This window comes from Salvelinus alpinus, chromosome 2 (genome assembly GCF_045679555.1).
Source record: "Salvelinus alpinus chromosome 2, SLU_Salpinus.1, whole genome shotgun sequence".
In the NCBI taxonomy this organism is placed as follows: domain Eukaryota; kingdom Metazoa; phylum Chordata; class Actinopteri; order Salmoniformes; family Salmonidae; genus Salvelinus; species Salvelinus alpinus.
This window is the reverse complement of record NC_092087.1, coordinates 8334761-8357786: the sequence shown is the minus strand read 5'-3', so window position 1 is coordinate 8357786 and position 23026 is coordinate 8334761. Positions and strand designations below refer to the sequence as shown.

General features: G+C 43.6%; 2 protein-coding genes across 4 annotated transcripts in view; both read left to right on the top strand.

Moving 5' to 3' along the window:
• The first annotated feature begins 218 nt into the window (after positions 1–218).
• LOC139553316 (DNA replication licensing factor mcm2-like) lies at positions 219–12381 on the top strand. The gene is made up of 16 exons (XM_071365520.1): positions 219–317; positions 1212–1405; positions 2083–2246; positions 2677–2804; positions 2896–3034; positions 3230–3449; positions 3989–4196; positions 4436–4570; positions 5029–5220; positions 6356–6449; positions 6708–6958; positions 7526–7765; positions 7945–8187; positions 10647–10829; positions 11258–11413; positions 11709–12381. The coding sequence occupies exons 1-16, from the start codon at positions 312–314 to the stop codon at positions 11817–11819; spliced, it is 2664 nt and encodes an 887-aa protein (XP_071221621.1). The 5' UTR covers positions 219–311; the 3' UTR covers positions 11820–12381.
• A 4821-nt stretch (positions 12382–17202) lies between these two features.
• The window catches only part of LOC139553294 (podocalyxin-like protein 2), a 31803-nt gene continuing 25979 nt past the window's right edge, over positions 17203–23026 (top strand). The window contains exon 1 of one of the 3 annotated variants that reach the window (XM_071365496.1): positions 17203–17510. Coding sequence is in view for 2 of the 3 variants with exons in the window: in XM_071365478.1 (XP_071221579.1) it covers positions 17593–17623 (31 nt within the window). In the remaining variant the exon portion in view is untranslated. Of the gene's footprint in view, positions 17624–23026 lie in introns of all 3 variants that reach the window. The other 2 variants (XM_071365478.1, XM_071365486.1) reach the window with 2 other exon arrangements.

The window sequence follows — 23026 nt, the reverse complement described above, 5'->3', positions numbered from 1 at the left end:
TGGTCAAGCGTGACAGCGTTACCCAATATATTTATCAGTTGGTCCTATGACGGAAGTTATACAAGCGGTAACCCCGACCACCCGGCTTGCTGGGCGAACCAAAACGAGTGCACCTAAATTGTCTCCATAGGACTGACCAATCACAGAGCCATAAATTAGCGCCGACCAATCATAATACTGAGTTTGGTTTTCAACGTTACATATTCATGAGATTTCGCGCGCTTTCCATACCACGTGAAGATTTCGCGCGAAAAGTCTGGTCAGAAAAAAAAACTTGCGTGGAAGCAGCGGAGTCAAGCCAGCGATACACGATGGCGGTGAGTGATTATTATAGAAAATAGTTTTATATTAATATTGCATGCTGTTTCTTAGTTCGCAGATGGCTGTTTATCTCCTGTGATTGGTCAGCTAGCCTTGCTCGTGTTCTCTTTTTGCTCTTTAGTAAAGCAAGAGCAGAAGGACATGGCAGAAAGCAGATTAGCTAACGTTAGCTACGTTGTCTTGCCAACGAATCTTAGGGCGCTATGTTACTTGCCAATTTAACTAGGCAAGTCAGTTAAACATTATTATTTACAATTACGGCCTCACCCGGCTGACGCTGAGCCCATTGTGCGTCGCCCTATGGGACTCCCGATCACGGCCGGTTGTGATACAGCCTGGAATCTAACCAGGGTCTGTAGTGACGCCTCTAACACTGAGATGGCAGTGCCTTAGACCGCTCATAACTAGATGTAAAGTTAACTAACACTTTAGTTAGAGATCAACGTGATAGAAAGTACATGTATTAAGTTTATACTTTTTTATTGGCCATGTTAAAGGTATACAAATCGTTGAATCTAGAATTGTATTGTGCGCTAGCTATGACGTTAGCTAGTAGTTAGCTAGCTAGTTTGATTGCCAGGTTGTCAGCCATCAGTCGGCGTACGAGCACTCCATTGTCACCATCATAGTTAGCTAGCTAACTAGAGATACCCTGGTAACTAACTTGAAAATTAAATGTTTCATTTATATAGCTCATGTTCGCTAGCTAATTAACGTTAACTCTTTGTTTACAACGTTACAGTACTTTCTACGAGCTCAACACATTTAGGGAATCCGCATTGGAACATCTTGTTACAATAACATTGTTATGCTATAAGTCATCACTTAAATAACTAGCAAAGTTTAACAAATCGATTTTAACAAGGGCTGTGTATTCTCCTCTTTGTCAGGATTCATCTGAGTCATATCACATGGCAACTAGCCCCAGCCATGGTTCCAGACGGGGAGACCTGACCTCAAGCCCGGGGAGAGACCTGCCCCCCTTCGAGGACGAGTCAGAGGGGCTCCTGGGTGATGGTCCTCTGCCAGGGGTGGAGGAGGAGGGAGATGATGGGGAGGAACTGATAGGAGATGCGATGGAGAGGTGAGCAAGGGGAGGTGTTAAAGTCTTCCTTGTGCTGCTGTGTAACATGATTGCAATAAAATAAAAAAGTATTCAATACTTTTTAGGGATTCAATCATGGACACTCTTACTGACAGTTGTGGCTGCTTTGCATGATGTATTGTTGTCTCTACCTTCTTGCCCTTTGTGCTGTTGGCTGTGCCCAATAATGTTTGTAGAGTTTTGTGCTGCTTCCATGTTGTGTTGCTATGATGCTGTTTTGTCATGTGTTGCTGCCTTGCTATGTTGTCTCTCATCGTGATTTGTGTTTTGTCCTATATACCCCGCTTGAGGCCTTTTGGTAGGCATTGTAAATAAGAACTTGTTCTTAACTGACTTGCCTAGTTAAATAAAATACATTCATTTAAAGTGGAATTGATCCTTGTCGTTTACCTCATCCTGACTTTAAGACGTAGTTCTTTACATAGTGTTCTCGTGTGGCTCAGTTGGTAGATCATGGCGCTTGCAACGCCAGGGTTGTGGGTTCATTCCCCACGGGGGGACCAGGATGAATATGTATGAACTTTCCAATTTGTAAGTCGCTCTGGATAAGAGCGTCTGCTAAATGACTTAAATGTAATGTAAATGTTCTGGTTGCTTTTATATTATCAAAGCATTTTTGTGTTCACCACACTGATGCCATCTCCCCGCCCATACAGGGACTACCGAGCCATCCCTGAGCTAGACAGGTATGAGGAGGAGGGTCTGGATCTTGATGAGGAGCTGTCGGAGCTGTCTCCTGGAGCCAGGGCTGCAGCTGAGGACGCCATGAGGAGAAGAGACAGGGAGCAGGGAGGCAGGCTGAGGAGAGGTCTACTTTATGGTGAGGATGTTATATTATATACATGAGATTCAGGGACAAGGAGGGTAGGCTGAGGAAATTAGGATATATATATATATCTCTTGAGGTGGCAAACTCAGGAGAGGACTGTCCTATGGTGTATATATTCCATACTCTGGTCATGGTAAAGGTCCAGAGAGCCAAATATACTGTAGGCCCTTTAAGACCTGTACGTTTCGCCCGTAGCCTTTGTCTTTGAAAATACTGCATTAGGCCCATATACTATATCGTAATCTTACGCCTTTGTGGAATGTATGAAGTAACTCCAAACCTTGCTGCATCAACGACTTCCACTAATCGGTCACTTTTCTTCCCAAACCTTTCTGTTCATCATAACAGTGAGGATGAGAATTATCCTAAGCTTGCCGCATCGATGAACTCTACTTATTTCTACTCAATTCTCTTCCTCCAGACAGTGAGGATGAGGATGAGCGCCCGGCCCGGAGGCGTCGCCTGGCTGAGCGGGCTGCAGATGGGTCCGGGGTGGAGGGAGAGGATGATGAGATGATTGAGAGCATTGAAAACCTGGAGGACATGAAGGTAAGAAACAAAAGTTGTTTTTATTATTTGTTTAGTTTTTCAGACTTTTTAAAATGTCTTTATTTATTTCCCTGTGATTGGTTGGTTGTAGGGTCACTCAGTCAGGGAGTGGGTGGTCATGGCCGCTCCTCGTCTGGAGATATACCACCGCTTTAAGAACTTCCTGCGCACCCACGTGGATGAGAACGGCCACAACGTGTTCAAGGAGAAGATCACCGACATGTGTAAAGGTATTCAATAAAAGTACTAGATTAAATCTATTTTAAACTTCTCACAGAGAACAAGGACAGACTGGTGAGCTATCAGGATGTAGCAGCATGTCCTGGCCTACTTCCTGCCTGAGGCACCTACTGAAATGCTGATTTTAATTTTTCTTTTTTATAATGTATGTAAATAACCAATGATGATCTATTTAAAACTTCCAGAGAACAAGGAGAGTCTGGTGGTGAACTACGAGGACCTAGCAGCCAGGGAGCATGTCCTGGCCTACTTCCTGCCCGAGGCCCCTACTGAGATGCTGAAGATATTTGACGAGGCAGCCAAGGAAGTAGTCCTGGCCATGTACCCCAAATATGACCGCATCGCTCACGAGATCCACATCAGGATCTGCAACCTGCCCCTCGTCGAAGAGCTGAGATCCCTCAGGTAAATACTGATAGGAAATGATCACGTGTCTTCCATGATTTTAAAAGTAGACTCAGTGATACAAAGTAGGCATTAGTAGATGGGATGGGGGGCAACTTTTTCAACAACAAAGACTGAGGCTAATCTCATCTACAGTTGTTACAGAGCTATTATTTGGCCCTGCTGGCCATCTATGAAAGTTCGATCATCCTTGAATGGCCATGTTCTGTTATCTCCACCCGGCACAGCCAGAAGAGGACTGGCCACCCCTCAGAGCCTGGTTCCTCTCTAGGTTTCTTCCTAGGTTCCGGCCTTTCTAGGGAGTTTTTCCTAGCCATTGTGCTTCTACATCTGCAGTGCTTGCTCTTTGGGGTTTTAGGCTGGGTTTCTGTACAGCTGATGTAAGAAAAGGGCTTTATAAATGTGATTTGAGGTAGAATATTAGAGGGGAGGTGCTCACAAATGCAGCCTCTTGCACCACTCCCTCTATAGGACTAATAGGATTGATTTGCCTCTTTCCAAAACATGAGCCTTTGTTTTTTCCCTCTTGTCCTCTCTAGACAACTCCACCTGAACCAGTTGATCCGTACCAGTGGAGTGGTGACCTGCTGTACAGGTGTTCTGCCTCAGCTGGGCATGGTCAAGTACAACTGTAACAAGTGTAACTTCATCCTGGGGCCCTTCTTCCAGTCCCAGAACCAGGAAGTGAAGCCAGGGTCTTGCCCTGAGTGCCAGTCCTTCGGACCTTTTGACATCAATATGGAGTTGGTGAGTCCAGTCGACCAAATAGATATGCTCTAAGGTAGTGGGCCAATAGCAATATAGAATCTAGGTGAGTGAACCAATAGAGAATCTAATGAGATTAGAACGAGGAAGTGAAGCCGAGTGCCAGTCGACCAATCAGGCTCTTGACACACGTTTGACCCTGGTGACTTGATTTCCATCATTTAATAAATACAGGAAGGAAAAGTGGAATAATAACACTTTTTTTTCTTTTTTCTCCACAGACTGTGTACCAGAACTACCAGCGAATCACCATCCAGGAGAGCCCCGGGAAGATCGCCGCTGGCCGCCTCCCACGCTCCAAAGATGCCATCCTGTTGGCTGACCTGGTGGACCAATGCAAACCTGGAGACGAAATAGTGAGTCTGGCTCCTAACAGAACTAACTTTGTTGTATTTTTCAACAGCGTAGGGTACAGTGACATGATCTGCTAGTGTGATGTACAGGGACCTGAGGACTCCATTATAACGTATGGTTTCATAGGTAGATGTACCATGTTGTTTGAGCCCATTTTGAACATTCATGTGTTTGTTCATGCTAGTAAAAATACCAAAGCAACTCTTCATATTTGGGGCATAACATTTTAAAAAAGCATTTCAACTTTTTCATCTTTAAAAAAAATAATATTTTCAATATATTATTATGATATATTATTATTATAATATTCAATATATTATTATAATATATTATTATTATAATATTCAATATATTATTATAATATATTATTATTATAATATTCAATATATTATTATTTAATATTATAATATTAAAAATAATATTTTTAATAAAAGTAATATTCTAACGTTTTTCCCTCCAGGAATTGACGGGCATCTACAACAACAACTATGACGGCTCTCTGAACATGGCCAACGGCTTCCCCGTGTTCGCTACCGTCATCATGGCCAATCATATCGCTCGGAGAGACAACAAAGTGGCCGTGGCCGAGCTCACTGACGAGGACGTCAAGGCCATCGTGGCGCTGTCTAAGGACGAGCGCATCGGGGAGAGGGTGAGTTAGGAGGACCCTGCTGAGAGAGAGGGAGAGAGAGAGATTTTTGTGTGAATGTGGACACCCCATTCAAATTTGTGGATTTGGCTATTTCAGCCACACCCTGCTGGTGTGATGTGGGTGAAGCGTGATTCATCACTCCAGAGAACGCGTTTCCACAGCTCCAGAGTCCAATGGCGGCGAGCTTTACACTACTCTAGATGATGCTTGGCATTGCACATGGTGATCTTAGGCTTGTGTGCAGCTGCTCGGCCATGGAAACCCATTTCCTGAAGCTCCCGACGAACAGTTATTGTGCTGACGTTGCTTCCACAGGCCGTTTGGTGTTAACTCGAAATGACACAGTGACAAGGTTCCAGTTTAACAAAGTTTACTCTACTATATGAACACACTACAAGGTAGCCATTACACTCAAGGCTAGGTCTAACAACCACTAGACTTCCTGCGCATGCGCACTCTTGACTCCGTGATAGCCCCGTAATAACAGGAGTATAGGGATACTTAAAACATGAACTTAACATTTTGAAGTCGGTAGTGAGTGTTGCAACCGAGGACAGACTACGCTCTTCAGCACTCGGCAGTCCTGTTCTGTGAGCTTGTGTGGCCTACCACTTCGCGGCTGAGCCGTTGTTGCTCCACTTCACAATAACAGCACTTACAGTTGACCGGGGCAGCTCTAACGGGACAGACATTTGACGAACTGACTTGTTGGAAAGGTGGCATCCTATGACGGTGCCACGTTGAAAGTCACTGAGTTCTTCAGTAAGTCTATTCTATTGCTTGTCTATGGAGATTGCATGGCTGTGTGCTCAATTTTGTAAACCTGTCAGCAACGGTTGTGGCTGAAATAGCCAAATCCACTAATTTGAAGGGGTGTCCACATATTTTAGTGCATATATATATATATGACAGAGTACGTAATTTTCGGCGACCACTTTTGGCTCGTGGGTGCTACTTTCAGAACTAAAGTACCGGCAAAGCGCTTTGTCTTGCAGCTCAATGTGTGAAGTAAAAGTTGCTTGTCAATACACGTCGCTAGAAGGGCTTTTAGGAACTCCTATCTAGTCGTGTTGTCGTTCCTCGTGTCATTAATATACCCTATTCATCCCCTGGTCTGTCTCCTGTCTCTCTGCAGATCTTTGCCAGTATCGGCCCCTCCATCTACGGCCACGAGGACATCAAGAGAGGCCTGGCTCTGGCTCTGTTTGGTGGAGAGCCCAAGAATCCAGGTTGGTGGACAATAGACAAGGCTATTCCTACGTCCCAATTCTATACCCTTTTCCCTGAAGTGTGCACCACTCCTATGCTTACATTTTATTTTATTTTTTTATCCCTGTGGGGGAGTGCACAAGTGTACACTTCAGGGGGAAAGGAATGTAGGATTTGGGAGCAGAGTTTTGATTACACAACCTGACAAAGAAATATAACACAACACTATTTAAAACCATCCACTGACTGATCCATGCTCTTACCATGCTCTCTTCTAGGTGGGAAACACAAGGTACGTGGAGACCTTAACGTGCTCCTGTGCGGTGACCCCGGTACGGCCAAGTCCCAGTTCTTGAAGTACGTGGAGAAGGTGGCCAGCAGAGCGGTGTTCACCACAGGCCAGGGAGCCTCCGCTGTGGGCCTGACCGCCTACGTACAGAGACACCCAGTCACCAGGGAGTGGACACTGGAGGCTGGAGCCCTGGTGTTAGCGGACAGAGGAGTCTGTCTCATCGACGAGTTTGATAAGGTGAGGGGGATTCTATACCCATCTGCTGATGCTTTAGTAACCGTTTTTGTTTGGGGGAGGAGCTTGTGATATTCACATTTCTCAAGAGTAGGGCCTGGAGTCTCTTCTGGGCGGGGGGGGGGGGGTCTCTTCTGGGCAGGGGTGGGGGGGGGGTCTCTTCTGGGCAGGGTCGGGGGGAGGGTCTTCTGATCTGTAACTTCTAATTTAGGCCATGAGATTTCCCTGAACATGTGACGTGACCAGGTAAAACTCTTGGCCCCACTCAAGATGTGGGTAACGGTATGAGGCTTTAAAAAATCTCTCCTCTCTAGATGAACGATGCAGACAGGACCAGTATCCACCAGGCCCAGTGCTCAACATGTCTCTGTTCTCTAGATGAACGATGCAGACAGGACCAGTATCCACCAGGCCCAGTGCTCAACATGTCTCTCCTCTCTAGATGAACGATGCAGACAGGACCAGTATCCACGAGGCCCAGTGCTCAACATGTCTCTCCTCTCTAGATGAACGATGCAGACAGGACCAGTATCCACCAGGCCCAGTGCTCAACATGTCTCTCCTCTCTAGATGAACGATGCAGACAGGACCAGTATCCACGAGGCCATGGAACAACAGAGCATCTCCATCTCCAAGGCCGGCATCGTCACCTCGCTCCAGGCACGCTGTACCATCATCGCTGCTGCCAACCCTATCGGTGGTCGCTACGACCCGTCTCTGACCTTCTCTGAGAACGTGGATCTGACCGAGCCTATCGTGTCTCGTTTTGACGTCCTGTGTGTGGTCAGAGATACTGTGGACCCGGTGCAGGTAAAGATGCAAAATCAAATAGCTTCCGAATGCTAACTTCCTTCATACATTTTTTCATATATTTTGGTACAAACTGGATTGTAATATAACTACTGTTGCTTAATTGATACTCTACAAAAACCCTGAAAACTCGACATCTCTCATCAGACCTTAACCTCTCTCTCTCTTTACTACAACAGGATGAGATGCTGGCTCGTTTCGTGGTGGGCAGCCACATTAAGCACCACCCCAGCAACAAGGAAGCTGGGATGGCTGGCTTGGAGGAGGTGGTTCTGCCCAACACCACAGATGTACCTCCTATCCCCCAGGAGCTGCTGAGGAAATACATCATGTACTCCAAGGAAAGAGTCCGGCCCAAACTCAACCAGATGGACCAGGATAAGGTGGCTCACATCTACAGCGACCTGCGCAAAGAGTCCATGGTGAGTCTGTGACAAGTCTAGTATTGCCTCGATTACAAAAGTCTCGTTAACTTGGTAGCTATTGGCTATTCAGAACAAACGTGAAAAAAAGCTGAAAATTAAGGTTATCTGTGTGAATCAGGGTTTTAATGCTGCGTACCACAATCCTGTTAGCCAGGTGAGTTTAAATCCCAGAGCCTAGAGGCAGGATTACTGCGACTCACTCAGACCTGAACAGGTGAGTTTAAATCCCAGAGCCTAGAGGCAGGATTAATGAGACTCACTCAGACCTGAACAGGTGAGTTTAAATCCCAGAGCCTAGAGACAGGATTAATGAGACTCACTCAGACCTGAACAGGTGAGTTTAAATCCCAGAGCCTAGAGGCAGGATTAATGAGACTCACTCAGACCTGAACAGGTGAGTTTAAATCCCAGAGCCTAGAGACAGGATTAATGAGACTCACTCAGACCTGAACAGGTGAGTTTAAATCCCAGAGCCTAGAGGCAGGATTAACGAGACTCACTCAGACCTGAACAGGTGAGTTTAACCTGTTTGGGCTGCAGCCCGGTGTCGGTACACTTATGACAACAGCCAGCTCAAGTGCAGGGCGCGAAATTCAAAAGATATATTTTTTTAAATATTTAACTTTCACACATTAACAAGTCCAATACAGCATATGAAAGGTACACATCTTGTGAATCCAGCCAACATGTCCGATTTTTAAAATGTTTTACAGGGAAGACACAATATGTAAATCTATTAGCTAACCACGTTAGCAAAAGACACCACTTTTTTTACTCCACCAGTTTTTTACTCCATCAGTAGCTATCACAAATTCGACCAAATAAAGATATAAATAGCCACTAACCAAGAAACAACTTCATCAGATGACAGTCTGATAACATATTTATTGTATAGCATATGTTTTGTTCGAAGAATTAGCATATTTCAGGTATGAATCATAGTTTACATTGCAGCTACAATCAGAAATTGCACCGAAGCAGCCATAATATTTAGACACCAACGTCAAATACCTAATTACTCATCATAAAACATTTCTGAAAAATACATAGTGTACAGCAATTAAAAGACAGGCATCTTGTGATTCCAGACAATATTTCCGATTTATTAAGTGTTTTACAGCGAAAACAAAATGTAGCATTATATTAGCGTAGCCACAATAGCCAGAAACACTTGGGCGCCGACGACTAGTTCACATGCACGACAGATATATGAAATAGCATCATAAAATGTTTCTTACTTTTGCTGATCTTCCATCAGAATGTTGGACAAGATGTCCTTTGTCCAGAACAGTCGTTGTTTGGATTTAGAACGGCAACTTTCCCTCTTCAATTAGCATGCACACTAGCCAAGTGGCGCGAATCTCTCCATGTCAACAAACGGAAGAGAACGGAACACGGCAAAACTCCCGAAAATTTTTCAATAATCTGATGAAACTATATTGAAAAAACATACTTTACGACGATATGGTGACATGTATCAAATAAAATCAAAGCCGGAGATAGTAGTCGCCTATTACGGCAGCTAAAGAGAAGGCAATCCCAGTGTCCACGTCGCGCTCTTCAGAGTACCGAAAATGGGGGACACGTCATTCCAAGATGATGTGTTCCATCTCAGACCAAGATAATCACCTCATTTCTTCTCTCACAGCCTCTTGACATCCAGGGGAAGGTGTATGACGTGCATGTATACTAATAGATCTCATGACCATTTATAGGCAGGAAGTAGAAGAGAGCCTCGGTTTCAGACTTTCCACTTCCTGGTCAGGAAGTGTGCTGCAAAATGACTTCTGTTTCACTCAGAGAAATAATTAAAACGGTTTTAGAAACTAGAGTGTTTTCTATCCAATAGTAATAATAATATGCATATTGTACGAGCAAGATTTGAGTACGAGGCCGTTTGAAATGGGCACCTTTTATCTGGCTACTCAATACTGCCCCTTGCAGCCCAAACAGGTTAAATCCCAGAGCCTAGAGACAGGATTAATGAGACTCACTCAGGCCTGAACAGGTGAGTTTAAATCCCAGAGCCTAGAGACAGGATTAATGAGACTCACTCAAACCTGAACAGGTGAGTTTAAATCCCAGAGCCTAGAGACAGGATTAATGAGACTCACTCAAACCTGAACAGCTGTAATGCAAATTGGAGATGTCTTGACTTTAAAAAAAAAAATGAATTTTAAGAATGGATCTTAACCCTGGAATCAATAGCTTTGTCTTGTCCCTGTCTGCTGTAAGGGGACTGGCAGCATCCTGCTGTAGTAATAAATAGTGAGTCACAGCGGAATATCTTCTCTAGGCGGCTGATTTTATTTTGTTCTGATCACATCCCTGTTAGTGTGACGTCTTGTGTATTTACATCCATATTATTACTGAGTAGGAGACAGGCAGGCTCCCCGTCACATCCAGTGTCTCCACATGGTTTATTATTAGTAATAGATCTATGTATTACTCTCTAGGCGACGGGCAGTATCCCCATCACGGTGCGCCACATCGAGTCTATGATCCGCATGGCGGAGGCCCACGCCAGGATGCACCTCCGAGACTACGTCGTGGAGGATGACGTCAACATGGCCATCAGAGTCATGCTGGAGAGCTTCATCGACACTCAGAAGTTCAGCGTCATGAGGAGCATGAGGAAGGTAAGCACAGGAACGGACTCCTCGACCTTAGGGGCCTGGGTCCCCGGGTCCTCGAACCTTAGGGGCCCGGGTCCTCGAACCTTAGGGGCCCGGTTCCTCGAGCCTTAGGGGCCCGGGTCCTCGAGCCTTAGGGGCCCGGGTCCTCGAACCTTAGGGGCCCGGGTCCTCGAGCCTTAGGGGCCCGGGTCCTCGAACCTTAGGGGCCCGGGTCCTCGAACCTTAGGGGCCCGGGTCCTCGAGCAAAGTTCACTTTCAATGGATATGAATTGGTGTCTGGGAAACCAGTCCTAGGAGGGGGCTTGCTAGGCGGCTTCCTCTAGTGACATCCTGAAACCAACCCAGTCTTCTTCCTCCCTCGTTAACTGGTTTTCAGACAGGACAACTGGCTGCTGTTTATTCTGAAACCAACCTCTCCCTCTTCTCTCTAGACGTTTGCCCGTTACCTGGCATTCAGACGAGACAACAATGAGTTGCTGCTGTTCATCCTGAAGCAGCTGGTGTCAGAGCAGGTGGCGTATCAGAGGAACCGGTACGGAGCACAGCAGGACACCATCGAGATCCCAGAGAAAGACCTGGTGGACAAGGTAATGAGCTGCTAGTCACGGTGTTGTCTTAACGAATGGTGTAAAATGTCTTTCTCGGTAATGTACTATACCAAGCTGCTAATCATGGTGCCGTCTCAATAGTCTGATGGTTTCGTCTCCTCTCCCTCGTCTGTTGTCTAGCGAGATGCTAACCGTTGGCCTAATCTCAATAATATCAACTTGATTCATCTCTGTATCTATTTTTATTCTTCCCCTCGGGGGGGGAAATATCTTGTTACATTTAGTTGTCAACACTGCTATAGTTTCTGAATTGTTCTGTTCTCTCCTTCCCCAGGCCAGACAGATCAGCATCCAGAACCTGTCAGCGTTCTATGACAGCGACGCGTTCCGATCCAACAAGTTCTCTCACGACATGAAGAAGAAGTTGATTCTGCAGCAGTTTTAAATCTGTTTCCTGGGTAAAAAAGACTAGCTTCTGTCTGTGTTCTAAATTCGCCCTTTCCCTATGTAGTTCACTACTTTTGAATAGGGCCCATAGGGGTGTGATTTTTTTGGGGCGGGGGACACAGCCTGTCTGGATGTGTAAATAGTTGTAAATGTTTGTCATCCTGTTGTTGGCTAAAAGAAGAATCCTAATAGGATCTAAATGGCCCAATTTGAATGCTATCGATGTTACAATTTGTATCTGTTAATGTATAAGTGTTGTGAACGTAGACTATACCTGCATTCCAAACTACTTTCTACTTTTACATCTTGGAACACAGCTTGTGTGTTTTTGTAACAGGCTTTTTGACGTTTAACTGTATTAATGTTTCGAAAGTTATTATTTAAAAACATATTTTTTTGATAATCTGATTTCAGGTTAGTCTATCTTCTCGACACAGAAATATGATGTAATATTATTTCCTTCTGGACCAATGACTTTCTGATCACCTTCATGATTTCCTGTTTTGGTCTGTGACTAGAATTCTGGGATCATGTTTTGATAATAAATTGCATTTGTAGAAGCGTGTCATCACCCTGAATGTACTGAAGACATGGATCCCGAGTGGCATGGTGGTCTAAGGCACTGCATCTCAGTGCTAGAGGCGCCACTACAGACGCCACTATCACTGGCTGTATCACAACCGGCCGTGACCAGGACTCCCATAGCGCGGCGGACAATTGGGCCAGCGTCGTCCGGGTTAGGGGAGGGTTTTTCCGGGGTAGGCCGTCATTGTAAATAAGAATTTGTTCTTAACTGACTTGCCTAGTTAAATTAAACAGTAAATAAATGTAGATCCTTTTAAGCTTAAACGGTGTCATCTGCCGCCACTGCAAGGCATCGACATCTGTAGGTGTAGTGGTGTGTTGTCTAATGTGAAGGAAGTCTCACGTTTTTGCTCGTCTCAGTTTGAATACGTAAAGCGTATTAAACCGCAGAGCATACTATTTACCAAGGGCCCGTTTCCGATTTAGGCAATTACACTTCTCAGTAGTATTCTGGCTTTACCTTCTGAAGGCCTTTGCATTACGCACGCTGAATACATGTAATTCAACCGCTGGAAACTCTCCCACTTGCTTACCGAACAGATTTTCTCTTGGCTGTTTTCAATAGGCTTTTCAGTACATTTATCTTACTAATGCACATTTTGTTGACAGACTAAAATACATTGAGAGAACGAGTTCAGAAAATAGGGATCAATTAAAGAAATACATCTAAATATATGCATATTCATCTCTGTTTCAACACCAATTTGATAGATGTAAAGAAAATACTCCCATCTTGTCTATTTAGACATATTTGGTGGTTAGTAAAGTATGTATGAATTATAACTGGTTTGGAGAGTGTTTTACGAACAATATATATTTAATCAAAAAATAGTGGTTTGATTCATTTGAGAATTGCCACATTCAGTTCTATAACCCATGGTAATGTTGGAAGATTAGTGTACATAGAATTTTAATTCCTCTATTGCCTGCTCTAACCAGAACTGTGATGATGGCCAATTCGGGTTCAAACGGTTAGGGCTTGGTCTGCGCTCTGTTCCGTAACGATTTAACTATTCCCATTTTTCAGGGGGTGGAGCAGCACCCTTGGCACCTCTACATCCCACAGCTGTTGGTGTATCTGTAGACACACCTATAGTCCTTAAATCTCCTGCTTCCTTACGAGCAAAAACTTAAACAGGAAGTAGTAGTGACACGTTCAGAATTCCTGACATTTAATCCTAGTAAAAATTCCCTGTCTTAGGTCAGTTAGGATCACCACTTTATTTTAAGAATGTGAAATGTCAGAATAATAGAGAATTATTTCAGCTTTTATTTCATCACATTCCCAGTGGGTCAGAACTTCACATACACTCAATTAGTATTTGGTAGCATTGCCTTTTAAATTGTTTAACTTGGGTCAAATGTTTCTGGTAGCTTTCCACAAACGTCCCACAATATGTTGGGTGAATTTTGGCCCATTCCTCCTGACAGAGCTGGTGTAACTCAGTCAGGTTTGTAGGTCTCCTTGCTCGCACACGCGTTCAGTTCAGCCCACACATTTTCTATAGGATTGAGGTCGGGGCTTTATGATGGCCAATCCAATAGCTTGACTTTGTTGTCCTTAAGCCATTTTGCCACAACTTTGGAAGTATGCTTGAGGCCATTGTCCATTTGGAAGACCAATTTGCTACCAAGCTTTAACTTCCTGACTGATGTCTTGAGATGTTGCTTCAATATATCCACATCATTTTCTTCCTCATGATATCATCTATTTTGTGAAGTGCACCAGTCCCTCTTGCAGCAAAGCACCCCCACAACATGATGCTGCCACCCCCTTGCTTCACGGTTGGGATGGTGTTCTTCGGGTTGCAAGCCTCCCCCTTTTTCCTCCAAACATAATGATGGTCATTATGGCCAAACAGTTCTATTTTTGTTTCATCAGATCAGAGGACATTTCTTCAAAAAGTACGATCTTTTTCCCCATGTGCGGTTGCAAACCGTAGTCTGGCTGTTTTATGGCGGTTTTGTAGCAGTGGCTTCTTCCTTGCTGAGTGGCCTTTCAGGTTATGTCGATATAGGACTCGTTTTACTGTGGATATAGATACTTTTGTACCTGTTTCCTCCAGTATCTTCACAAGGTACTTTGCTGTTGTTCTGGGATTGATTTGCACTTTTCGCACCAAAGTACGTTCATCTCTAGGAGACAGAACGCGTCTCCTTCCTGAGCGGTATGACGGCTGCGTTGTCCCATGGTGTTTATACTTGCGTACTATTGTTTGCACAGATGAACATGGTACCTTCAGGCATTTGGAAATTGCTCCCAAAGATGAACCAGACTTGTGGAGGTCTACAATTTTGTTTCTGAGGTCTTGGCTGATTTCTTTTGATTTTCCCATGCTGTCAAGCAGAGAGGCACTGAGTTTGAAGGTAGGCCTTGAAATACATCCACAGGTACACCTCCAATTGACTCAAATGATGTAAATAAGCATATCAGAAGCTTCCAAAGCTATGACATAATTTTCTGGAATTTTCAAAGCTGTTTAAATGCACAGTCAACTTAGTGTATGTAAACTTCTGACCCACTGGAATTGTGATACAGTGCATTTTAAGTTAAATAATCTGTAAACAATTGTTGGAAAAATTACTTGTCATTCACAAAGTAGATGTCTTAACCGACTTGCCAAAACTATAGTTTGTTTAAACAAGAAATGTGTGGAGTGGTTGAAAAACGAGTTTTAATGACTCCAACCTAAGTGTATGTAAACTTCCGACTTCAACTGTATGTTCCGGGATTCATCCGATAACATTGAGTTTACCACAGTCACCATCTTCATTAAGTACATTCGTAAAGTATTCAGACCCCTTGACTTTTCCCACATTTTGTTACGTTACAGCCTTATTCTAAAATTGATTACGTTGTTTTTTTCCCCCTCATCAATCTACACACAATACCCCACAATGACAAAGCAAAAATAGGTTTTTAGAAATCTTTGCAAATGTATTAAAAATACAAAACTGAAATAACATTTACATAAGAATTCAGACCCTTTACTATACCCTAGTACTTTGTTGAAGTACCTTTGGCAGCAATTGCAGCCTTGATTCTTCTTGGGTACAAGTTTGGCACACCTGTATTTGGGGAGTTTCTCCCATTCTTCTCTGCAGATCCTCCAGCTCTGTCAGGTTAAACGGGGAGCGTCGCTGCACAGCTATTTTCAGGTCTCTCCAGAGATGTTCGATCGGGTTCAAGTCCAGGCTCTGGCTGGGCCACTCAAGGACATTGAGACTTGTCCCAAAGCTGCTCCTGCCTTGTCTTGGCTGTGTTCTTAGGTTTGTTGTCCTGTTGGAAGGTGAACCTTTACCCCAGTCTGGGGTCCTGAGCGCTCTGGAGCAGGTTTTCATCTAAGATGAACGGAGTACAGAGAGATCCTAGATGAAAACCTGCTCCAGAGCTGCCTCTGAAAAACATCCCCAAAACATGATGCTGCCACCACCATGCTTCACCGTCGGGATGGTGCCAGGTTTCCTCCAGATGTAACACTTGGCATTCAGGACAAAGAGTTCAATCTTGGTTTCATCAGACCTGAGAATCTTGTTTCTTATGGTCTGAGAGTCCTTTTAGGTGCTTTTTGGGAAAACTCCAAGTGGGCTGTCATGTGCCTTTTTTACTGAGGAGTGGCTTCTGTCTGGCCACTCTACCATAAGTTTTCTCTTTGTCATTATGGGGTATTGCATGTAGATTGACAAGGGGGGATAATGATATAATCCATTTTAGAATAAGGCTGTAACGTAACAAAATGTGGAAAAAGTCAACGGGGTGTGAATACTTTCTGAATGCACTCCATGGCTACCTCAGCTACCTCAATTACCTGTCATTGCTATTTGCTGTGAAATGTATTCCTTGTGTCACTATCTCTTTTGTTTTTCTTTTTTACTTTGCTTTGTTAGAAAAGGACCCGTAAGTAAGCGTTTCACTCGTAGTCTCACCGATTGTTTATGACGCACGTGACAGATCAAATTTGTGGATTTGATTTTGTCTCTCTTCATCTCGTCTATCAGTGAATCAAACTCCTAGCCTGCTGTATATCTCAGCCTGGTCTCATAGACTAGACGTAACATAGACTAGACGTACTATGACACTCAAATTAGTTTGACATGCTACGTTTACTTAACACAAATGAAAGGAGTGTGCGTGTTCGAATCTCATCACGGACAACTTTAGCATTTGAGCTAGTTAGCAACAACAACAAAAAATTATTCTACTTTGCATGTTTGCTAACCCTTCCCTTAACCCTTCTCCTAACCTAAACCTTTTAGCTAACCCTTATCCTAAAACTTTAACCTAACTCTTAACGTTAACCCCTAGAGCTAGCTAACGTTAGCATTTGCCACCTAGCTAACGTTAGCTACAACACATTTTGGGATGTCCGTCATGGTATGATATGTTATGAATTTGCAAATTCATAACACTTACGAAATGTAATTTGTAACATGTGTAGGAGTTGCACATTCGTAACATATCATACCATGATGGACATCCACAAGTTCATACGAAATGTCACATGTCATAATAAATACGGTGTCTCGGATTTACTAAAATAATAATACGATATGCTCTGAGACCAGGTTGCATCTCTACAGCTCTATCAGAAAACCCACTGTGGGTGTGTGGGGTACAATTGGTAGAATACATAAAGGCCTGTTCTTCTAGTTTAAATTAATCACTGCACCCGTGCTATCATTTACACGAAAGAATGTGACTGTCAACATTTAATTCAGACGAGAGGGTTTACCTCTGAAGTGTCATTGTTTACATTATGTGACATTATGTGACGGGTGCTTATGCCCGCACAGACAGCCGTTGTCATATGCCGCGTTCATGACAACTCGGAAATTTCCGACTTGCACACTCGTTGAAGAAACATGGTGCCGGAACTTCCCAGAAAATATCAGAATAGACCAATAACGTACATACATTTTTAACTCGGAGATACCGAGTTTCCGAGTTGTCTTGAAAGCGCCATAGTAGCAGCATCTGTCAGTGCGAGCCTGTCTCCACACACACACAGCGCTGAGAGAGATGCAGATAATCGTGAACCGGAGCATCCAAGTTCAGACGCTTATCACGCTTAGCGTTTTTCTTAACCAGCCAGTATGCGATGAGGTGCGTTCTCTCCGCCCGCTACAGCTGAAAACCAACGAGTAATAACAGTTCTAAATAGTCTGGAATTGTTTTCGCTGCAGTCATGGCAGGCCTGCTTCGCCCGCTTTTATTCCGTGAGTCTTGTTTTTATTATTGCAGGTCTGCGCCGCTACTGTAGTCTAGTTACTGTTATTGGTGTCGCATGATAGCCCAAATCAATGTAAACTACGCGCTCAATCTCTTTCAATTGAATATTGCTTGGTTGTTGAAACATTGATACACAAAATGGTATCATTTGTAATTGTTTAAATTATGGCTATTCGTGTTTTCTAACAGGATTCTTCCTTTCTACTATGAAGTATGAACAAAAGCTCAATATGTCTCACTGAGTGTGTTTCTGCAGCGATCATAAATCACACGCCGTGTTTTCTAATGCAATATTCACAGATGCATAAAATTGTCATCATCATTCTATTGCCCAACAAAGGGGGGCCTGGATGTATCCAAAGAAAAATCATGTAGTTATGCTCTGTCATCTCCTACTTGAATAGAAGAGAATGTTGAATGTGACTCATTGTGAGGCTTATTATAAAAGTGGACCCACTGATTGGTGCAGTAGTGAATTAATTCAATTAGACCTGTGTTTAAACATGAAACCAGTGTGTTTTTAAATATATGATTGTTTTTCTTTTTTGTTAATCTGTCATCATGAGATGATTCAGATTTAAAATAGATGTCAAAACAATAAATATTATAGTTTACAGTACAGTACCAGTGTTTTGCCTGTTCCTGTGTAGTACACAGCCTATACAAAGAAGTCTGTCCTCAGACAGTTGAGAAGCAACACCAAACTCACAAGGAGCTGGATTGTATAGATCTACAATTGATTATCTAAGGAAGACCAGTTATTTGTAGGCTTTAATGAAGTTAGGGCGCTCCTACAGGCTAGTCATTATACTGGACACGACGAGCACAGCACAGTCAAACCTGGTTGGAGATTATTCCATTACTAGAGAGTACACACATTTATCTTGACAGTACACACATTTATCTTGACAGTCAGTGGAACAGTTGTTTTCCTTCTGAGTTAAGTGGCTTACCACTCAACCCCTCAACCCATAGTTTAATTGTAGTGACACTGTACTTGACAGATATTAATAGCATGGAGCATTGTGAACCATCAGAACACTAATTAGTGTTGCCACTCAGTGCTATAGCCAACTCCTTGTATTGTATGGTTCAATGAAAACGGTAGGCAGAGGAGACTCCTTGTATTGTATGGTTCAATGAAAACGGCGGTAGGCAGAGGAGTCTCCTTGTATTGTATGGTTCAATGAAAATGGCGGTAGTCAGAGGAGTCTCCTTGTATTGTATGGTTCAATGAAAATGGCGGAAGGCAGAGGAGTCTCCTTGTATTGTATGGTTCAATGAAAACGATAGTCAGAGGAGTCTCCTTGTATTGTATGGTCCAATGAAAACGGCAGTAGTCAGAGGAGTCTCCTTGTATTGTATGGTCCAATGAAAACGGCAGTAGTCAGAGGAGTTGGCCTACTGGTATGGAACCAGGCTACACCATTTCTCTATATCCTTTCACCACATCCAGACTCAGGGCAATCATTTGCCAATGTCGTCATTTTTATGAGGAGATTTGTATTATTTTCTGTCCTATTTCCATACCAGCCAATGAGAATATTACCTTGTTGCTCTATTGGTCCAGTGCTGACATTTACAGTAGTGCTGACATTTACAGTAGTGCTGACATTTACAGTAGTGCTGACATTTACAGTAGTGCTGACATCTGTTTTAAGCACTATGCAGGCACAGAAGAACAAGGACAGCATTTCGGTACAGTAGCCTATAGGCTTTTCTGAAACTCCCTCTCTCCACTGGCTCTGTGAAATGTGTTTACTTCAACACAATGCTTTCCACTGCACTGGCTGGCTGACTGGCTGGCTGGCTGGCTGGCTGTGTTGGCTGGCTGGCTGGCTGTGTTGGTTGGCTGGCTGGCTGGCTGGCTGGCTGGCTCACGACATCAGGAAGGATTCAATATCCAAAACCGTGATTGTTTCTCAGTGACTATATTCTCAATCATTATTTTATTATTATATTACAGTGCATTTGGAAAGTATTCAGATCCTTTGACTTTCACCACATTTTTTAAAAACTTTACAGCCATATTCTAAAATGGATTCAATTGTTTTTTTCCTCATCAATCTACACACAATACCCCACAATGACAAAGCAAAAACAGGTTTGAAATTTTAGCAATAGTATAAAAAAAGAATATATATATATATATATATATATCACATTTACATAAGTATTCAGACCCTTTACTCAGTACTTTGTTGAAGCACCTTTGGCAGTGATTACAGCCTTGAGTCTTCTTGTGTATGACGCTACAAGCTTGGCACACCTTTATTTGGGGAGTTTATTCTCTGTAGATCCTTTCAAGCTCTGTCAGGTTGGATGGGGAGCGTCGCTGTACAGCTATTTTCAGGTCTCTCCAGAGATGTTAGTTCGGTTTCAAGTCCGGGCTCTGGCTGGGACACTCAAGGTCATTCAGAGACTTGTCCTGAAGCCACTGCTGTGTTGTCATGGCTGTGTGCTTAGGGTCGTTGTCCTGTTGGAAGGTGAACCTTTGCCCCAGTCTGAGGTCCTGAGTGCTCTGGAGCAGGTTTTCATCTAGGATCTCTCTGTACTTTGCTCTGTTCATCTTTCCCTCGATCCTGACTGGTCTGCCAGTCCCTGCCGCCAAAAAAAAACATTTCCACAGCTTTTTGCTGCCACAACCATTTATTTATTTATTTATTTACCGTTATTTTACCAGGTAAGTTGACTGAGAACACGTTCTCATTTGCAGCAACGACCTGGGGAATAGTTACAGGGGAGAGGAGGGGGATGAATGAGCCAATTGTAAACTGGGGATTATTAGGTGACCGTGATGGTTGAGGGCCAGATTGGGAATTTAGCCAGGACACCGGGGTTAACACCCCTACTCTTACGATAAGTGCCATGCGATCTTTAATGACCTCAGAGAGTCAGGACACCCGTTTAACGTCCCATCCGAAAGACGGCACCCTACACAGAGCAGTGTCCCCAATCACTGCCCTGGGGCATTGGGATCTTTGTTTAGACCAGAGGAAAGAGTGCCTCCTACTGGCCCTCCAACACCACTTCCAGCAGCACCTGGTCTCCCATCCAGGGACTGACCAGGACCAACCCTGCTTAGCTTCAGAAGCAAGCCAGCAGTGGTATGCAGGGATGGTGACAGGTTTCCTCCAGATGTGATGCTTCGGCTTTCAGGCCAAAGAGTTCAAACTTGGTTTCATCAGACCAGAGAATCTTGTTTCTCATGGTCTGAGAGTCTTTAGGTGCCTTTTGGCAAACTCTAAGCGTGCTGTCATGTGCCGTTTACTGAGGAGTGGCTTCCGTCTGGCCACTCTACATAAAGGCCTGATTGGTGGAGTGCTGCAGAGATGGTTGTCTTCTGGAAGGTTCTTCCATCTCCACAGAGGAACTCTAGAGCTCTATCAGAGTGACCATCGGGTTCTTGGTCACCTCCCTGACCAAAAACCTTCTCCCCCGATTGCTCAGTTTGGCCGGGCAGCCAGCTCTAGGAAGAGTCTTGGTGGTTCCAAACTTCTTCCATTTAAGAATGATGGAGGCCACTAGGTTCTTGGGGACCTTTTAATGCTGCAGAAATGTTTTGGTACCCTTCCCCAGATCTGTACCTCGACACAATCTTGTCTCGGAGCTCTACGGACAATTCCTTCGACTTCCTGGCTTGGGTTTTACTCTGACATGCACTGTCAACTGTGGGACCTTATATAGACAGGTGTGTCCCTTTCCAAATCATGTCCAACCAATTTACCACAGGTGGACTCCAATCAAGTTATAGAAACATCTGAAGGATGATCAATGGAAACAGGATGCACCTGAGCTAAATTGCAAGTCTCTTAGCAAAGGGTCTGAATACTTGTGGTATTTTTGTTTTTGAAAAACCTGTTTTCTCTTTGTCATTATGGGGTATTGTGATGTCATTATGGGGTTTGTGTGTAGATCGATGAGAAAAAAACATGAATTTAATCCATTTTAGAATAAGGTTATAACGTAACAAAATGTGGAAAAAGTCAAGGAGTCTAAATACTTTCCGAATGCACTGTACACACATATAAACCTGCTAATCTCAGCCTGTTCACTTTCAACAGTTTTCTGCTGTGAGAAATGTACACTGTAGGCAGCCAGAGAACAGGCACTAAACATTTCACTACTACCCACAGCTAAAGCTACCTGGCAGCCTACACAGTGCTGCAAAGTCAGCCTCCCTCTGTCTATAGCCCTGCCATCCTCCTACAGGACACAGCAGCATCGTGGAACCCATTCAAAGCAGGTAGAATAGTCATTAATCATACTATTGACCCTCATGAATGTACTTAGCAGGACAGGTAAGTGATTGATTACTGATGTAGAATGATATGGATATAAGGAGATAGAGAGAACTCTATAGAGAGGAAGCAGCCGAAGCACTTGTGTGAATCACACACACAGAGTTTTATACTACCGGTCAAAAGTTTTAGAACACCTACTCATTCAAGGGTTTTTCTTTATTTTTTACTATCTTCTACATTGTAGAATAATAGTGAAGACATCAAAACTACGAAATAACACATATGGAATCATGTAGCAACCAAAGAAAGTGTTAAACAAATCAAAATATATTTTATATTCTTCATTCTTCAAATAGCCACCCTTTGCCTTGATGACAGCTTTGCACACTCTTGGAATTCTCTCAACCAGCTTCATGAGGTAGTCACCTGGAATGCATTCCTATTAACAGGTGTGCCTTCTTAAAAGTACATTTGTGGCAAGAAGAGCTCAAATAAGCAAAGAGAAACGACAGTCCATCATTACTTTAAGACATGAAGGTCAGTCAATCTGGAAAATGTCAAGAACTTTAAAAGTTTCTTCAATGCAGTCGCAAAAACCATCAAGTGCTATGATGAAACTGGCTCTCATGATGACCGCCACAGGAAAGGAAGACCCAGAGTTACCTCTGCTGCAGAGGATAAGTTCATTAGAGTTACCAGCCTCAGAAATTGCAGCCCAAATAAATGCTTCACAGAGTTCAAGTAACAGACACATCTCAACATCAACTGTTCAGAGGAGACTGTGTGAATCAGGCCTTCATGGTCGAATTGCTGCAAAGAAACCACTACTAAAGGACACCAATAAGAAGAAGAGACTTGCTTGGGACAAGAAACACGAGCAATGGACATTAGACCGGTGGAAATTTGTCCTTTGGTCCAGAGTCCAAATTGGACATGTTTGGTCCCAACCACCTTGTCTTTGTGAGACGCGGTGTGGGTGAACGGATGATCTCTGCATGTGTATTTCTCACCGTAAAGCATGGAGGAGGTGTTATAGTGTGGGGGTGTACACTTAACCTGCATGGCTACTACAGCATTCTGCAGTGTTACACCATCCCATCTGGTTTGGGCTTAGTGGGACTATCATTTGTTTTTCAACAGGACAAT

Bases quoted from the DNA above. Each gene is read 5' to 3' on its own strand.
- LOC139553316 (XM_071365520.1), top strand. The intron at 4,197-4,435 runs GTGAGTCCAGTC...TTTTCTCCACAG, and splicing joins TTGACATCAATATGGAGTTG to ACTGTGTACCAGAACTACCA. The intron at 7,766-7,944 runs GTAAAGATGCAA...TTACTACAACAG, and splicing joins ATACTGTGGACCCGGTGCAG to GATGAGATGCTGGCTCGTTT.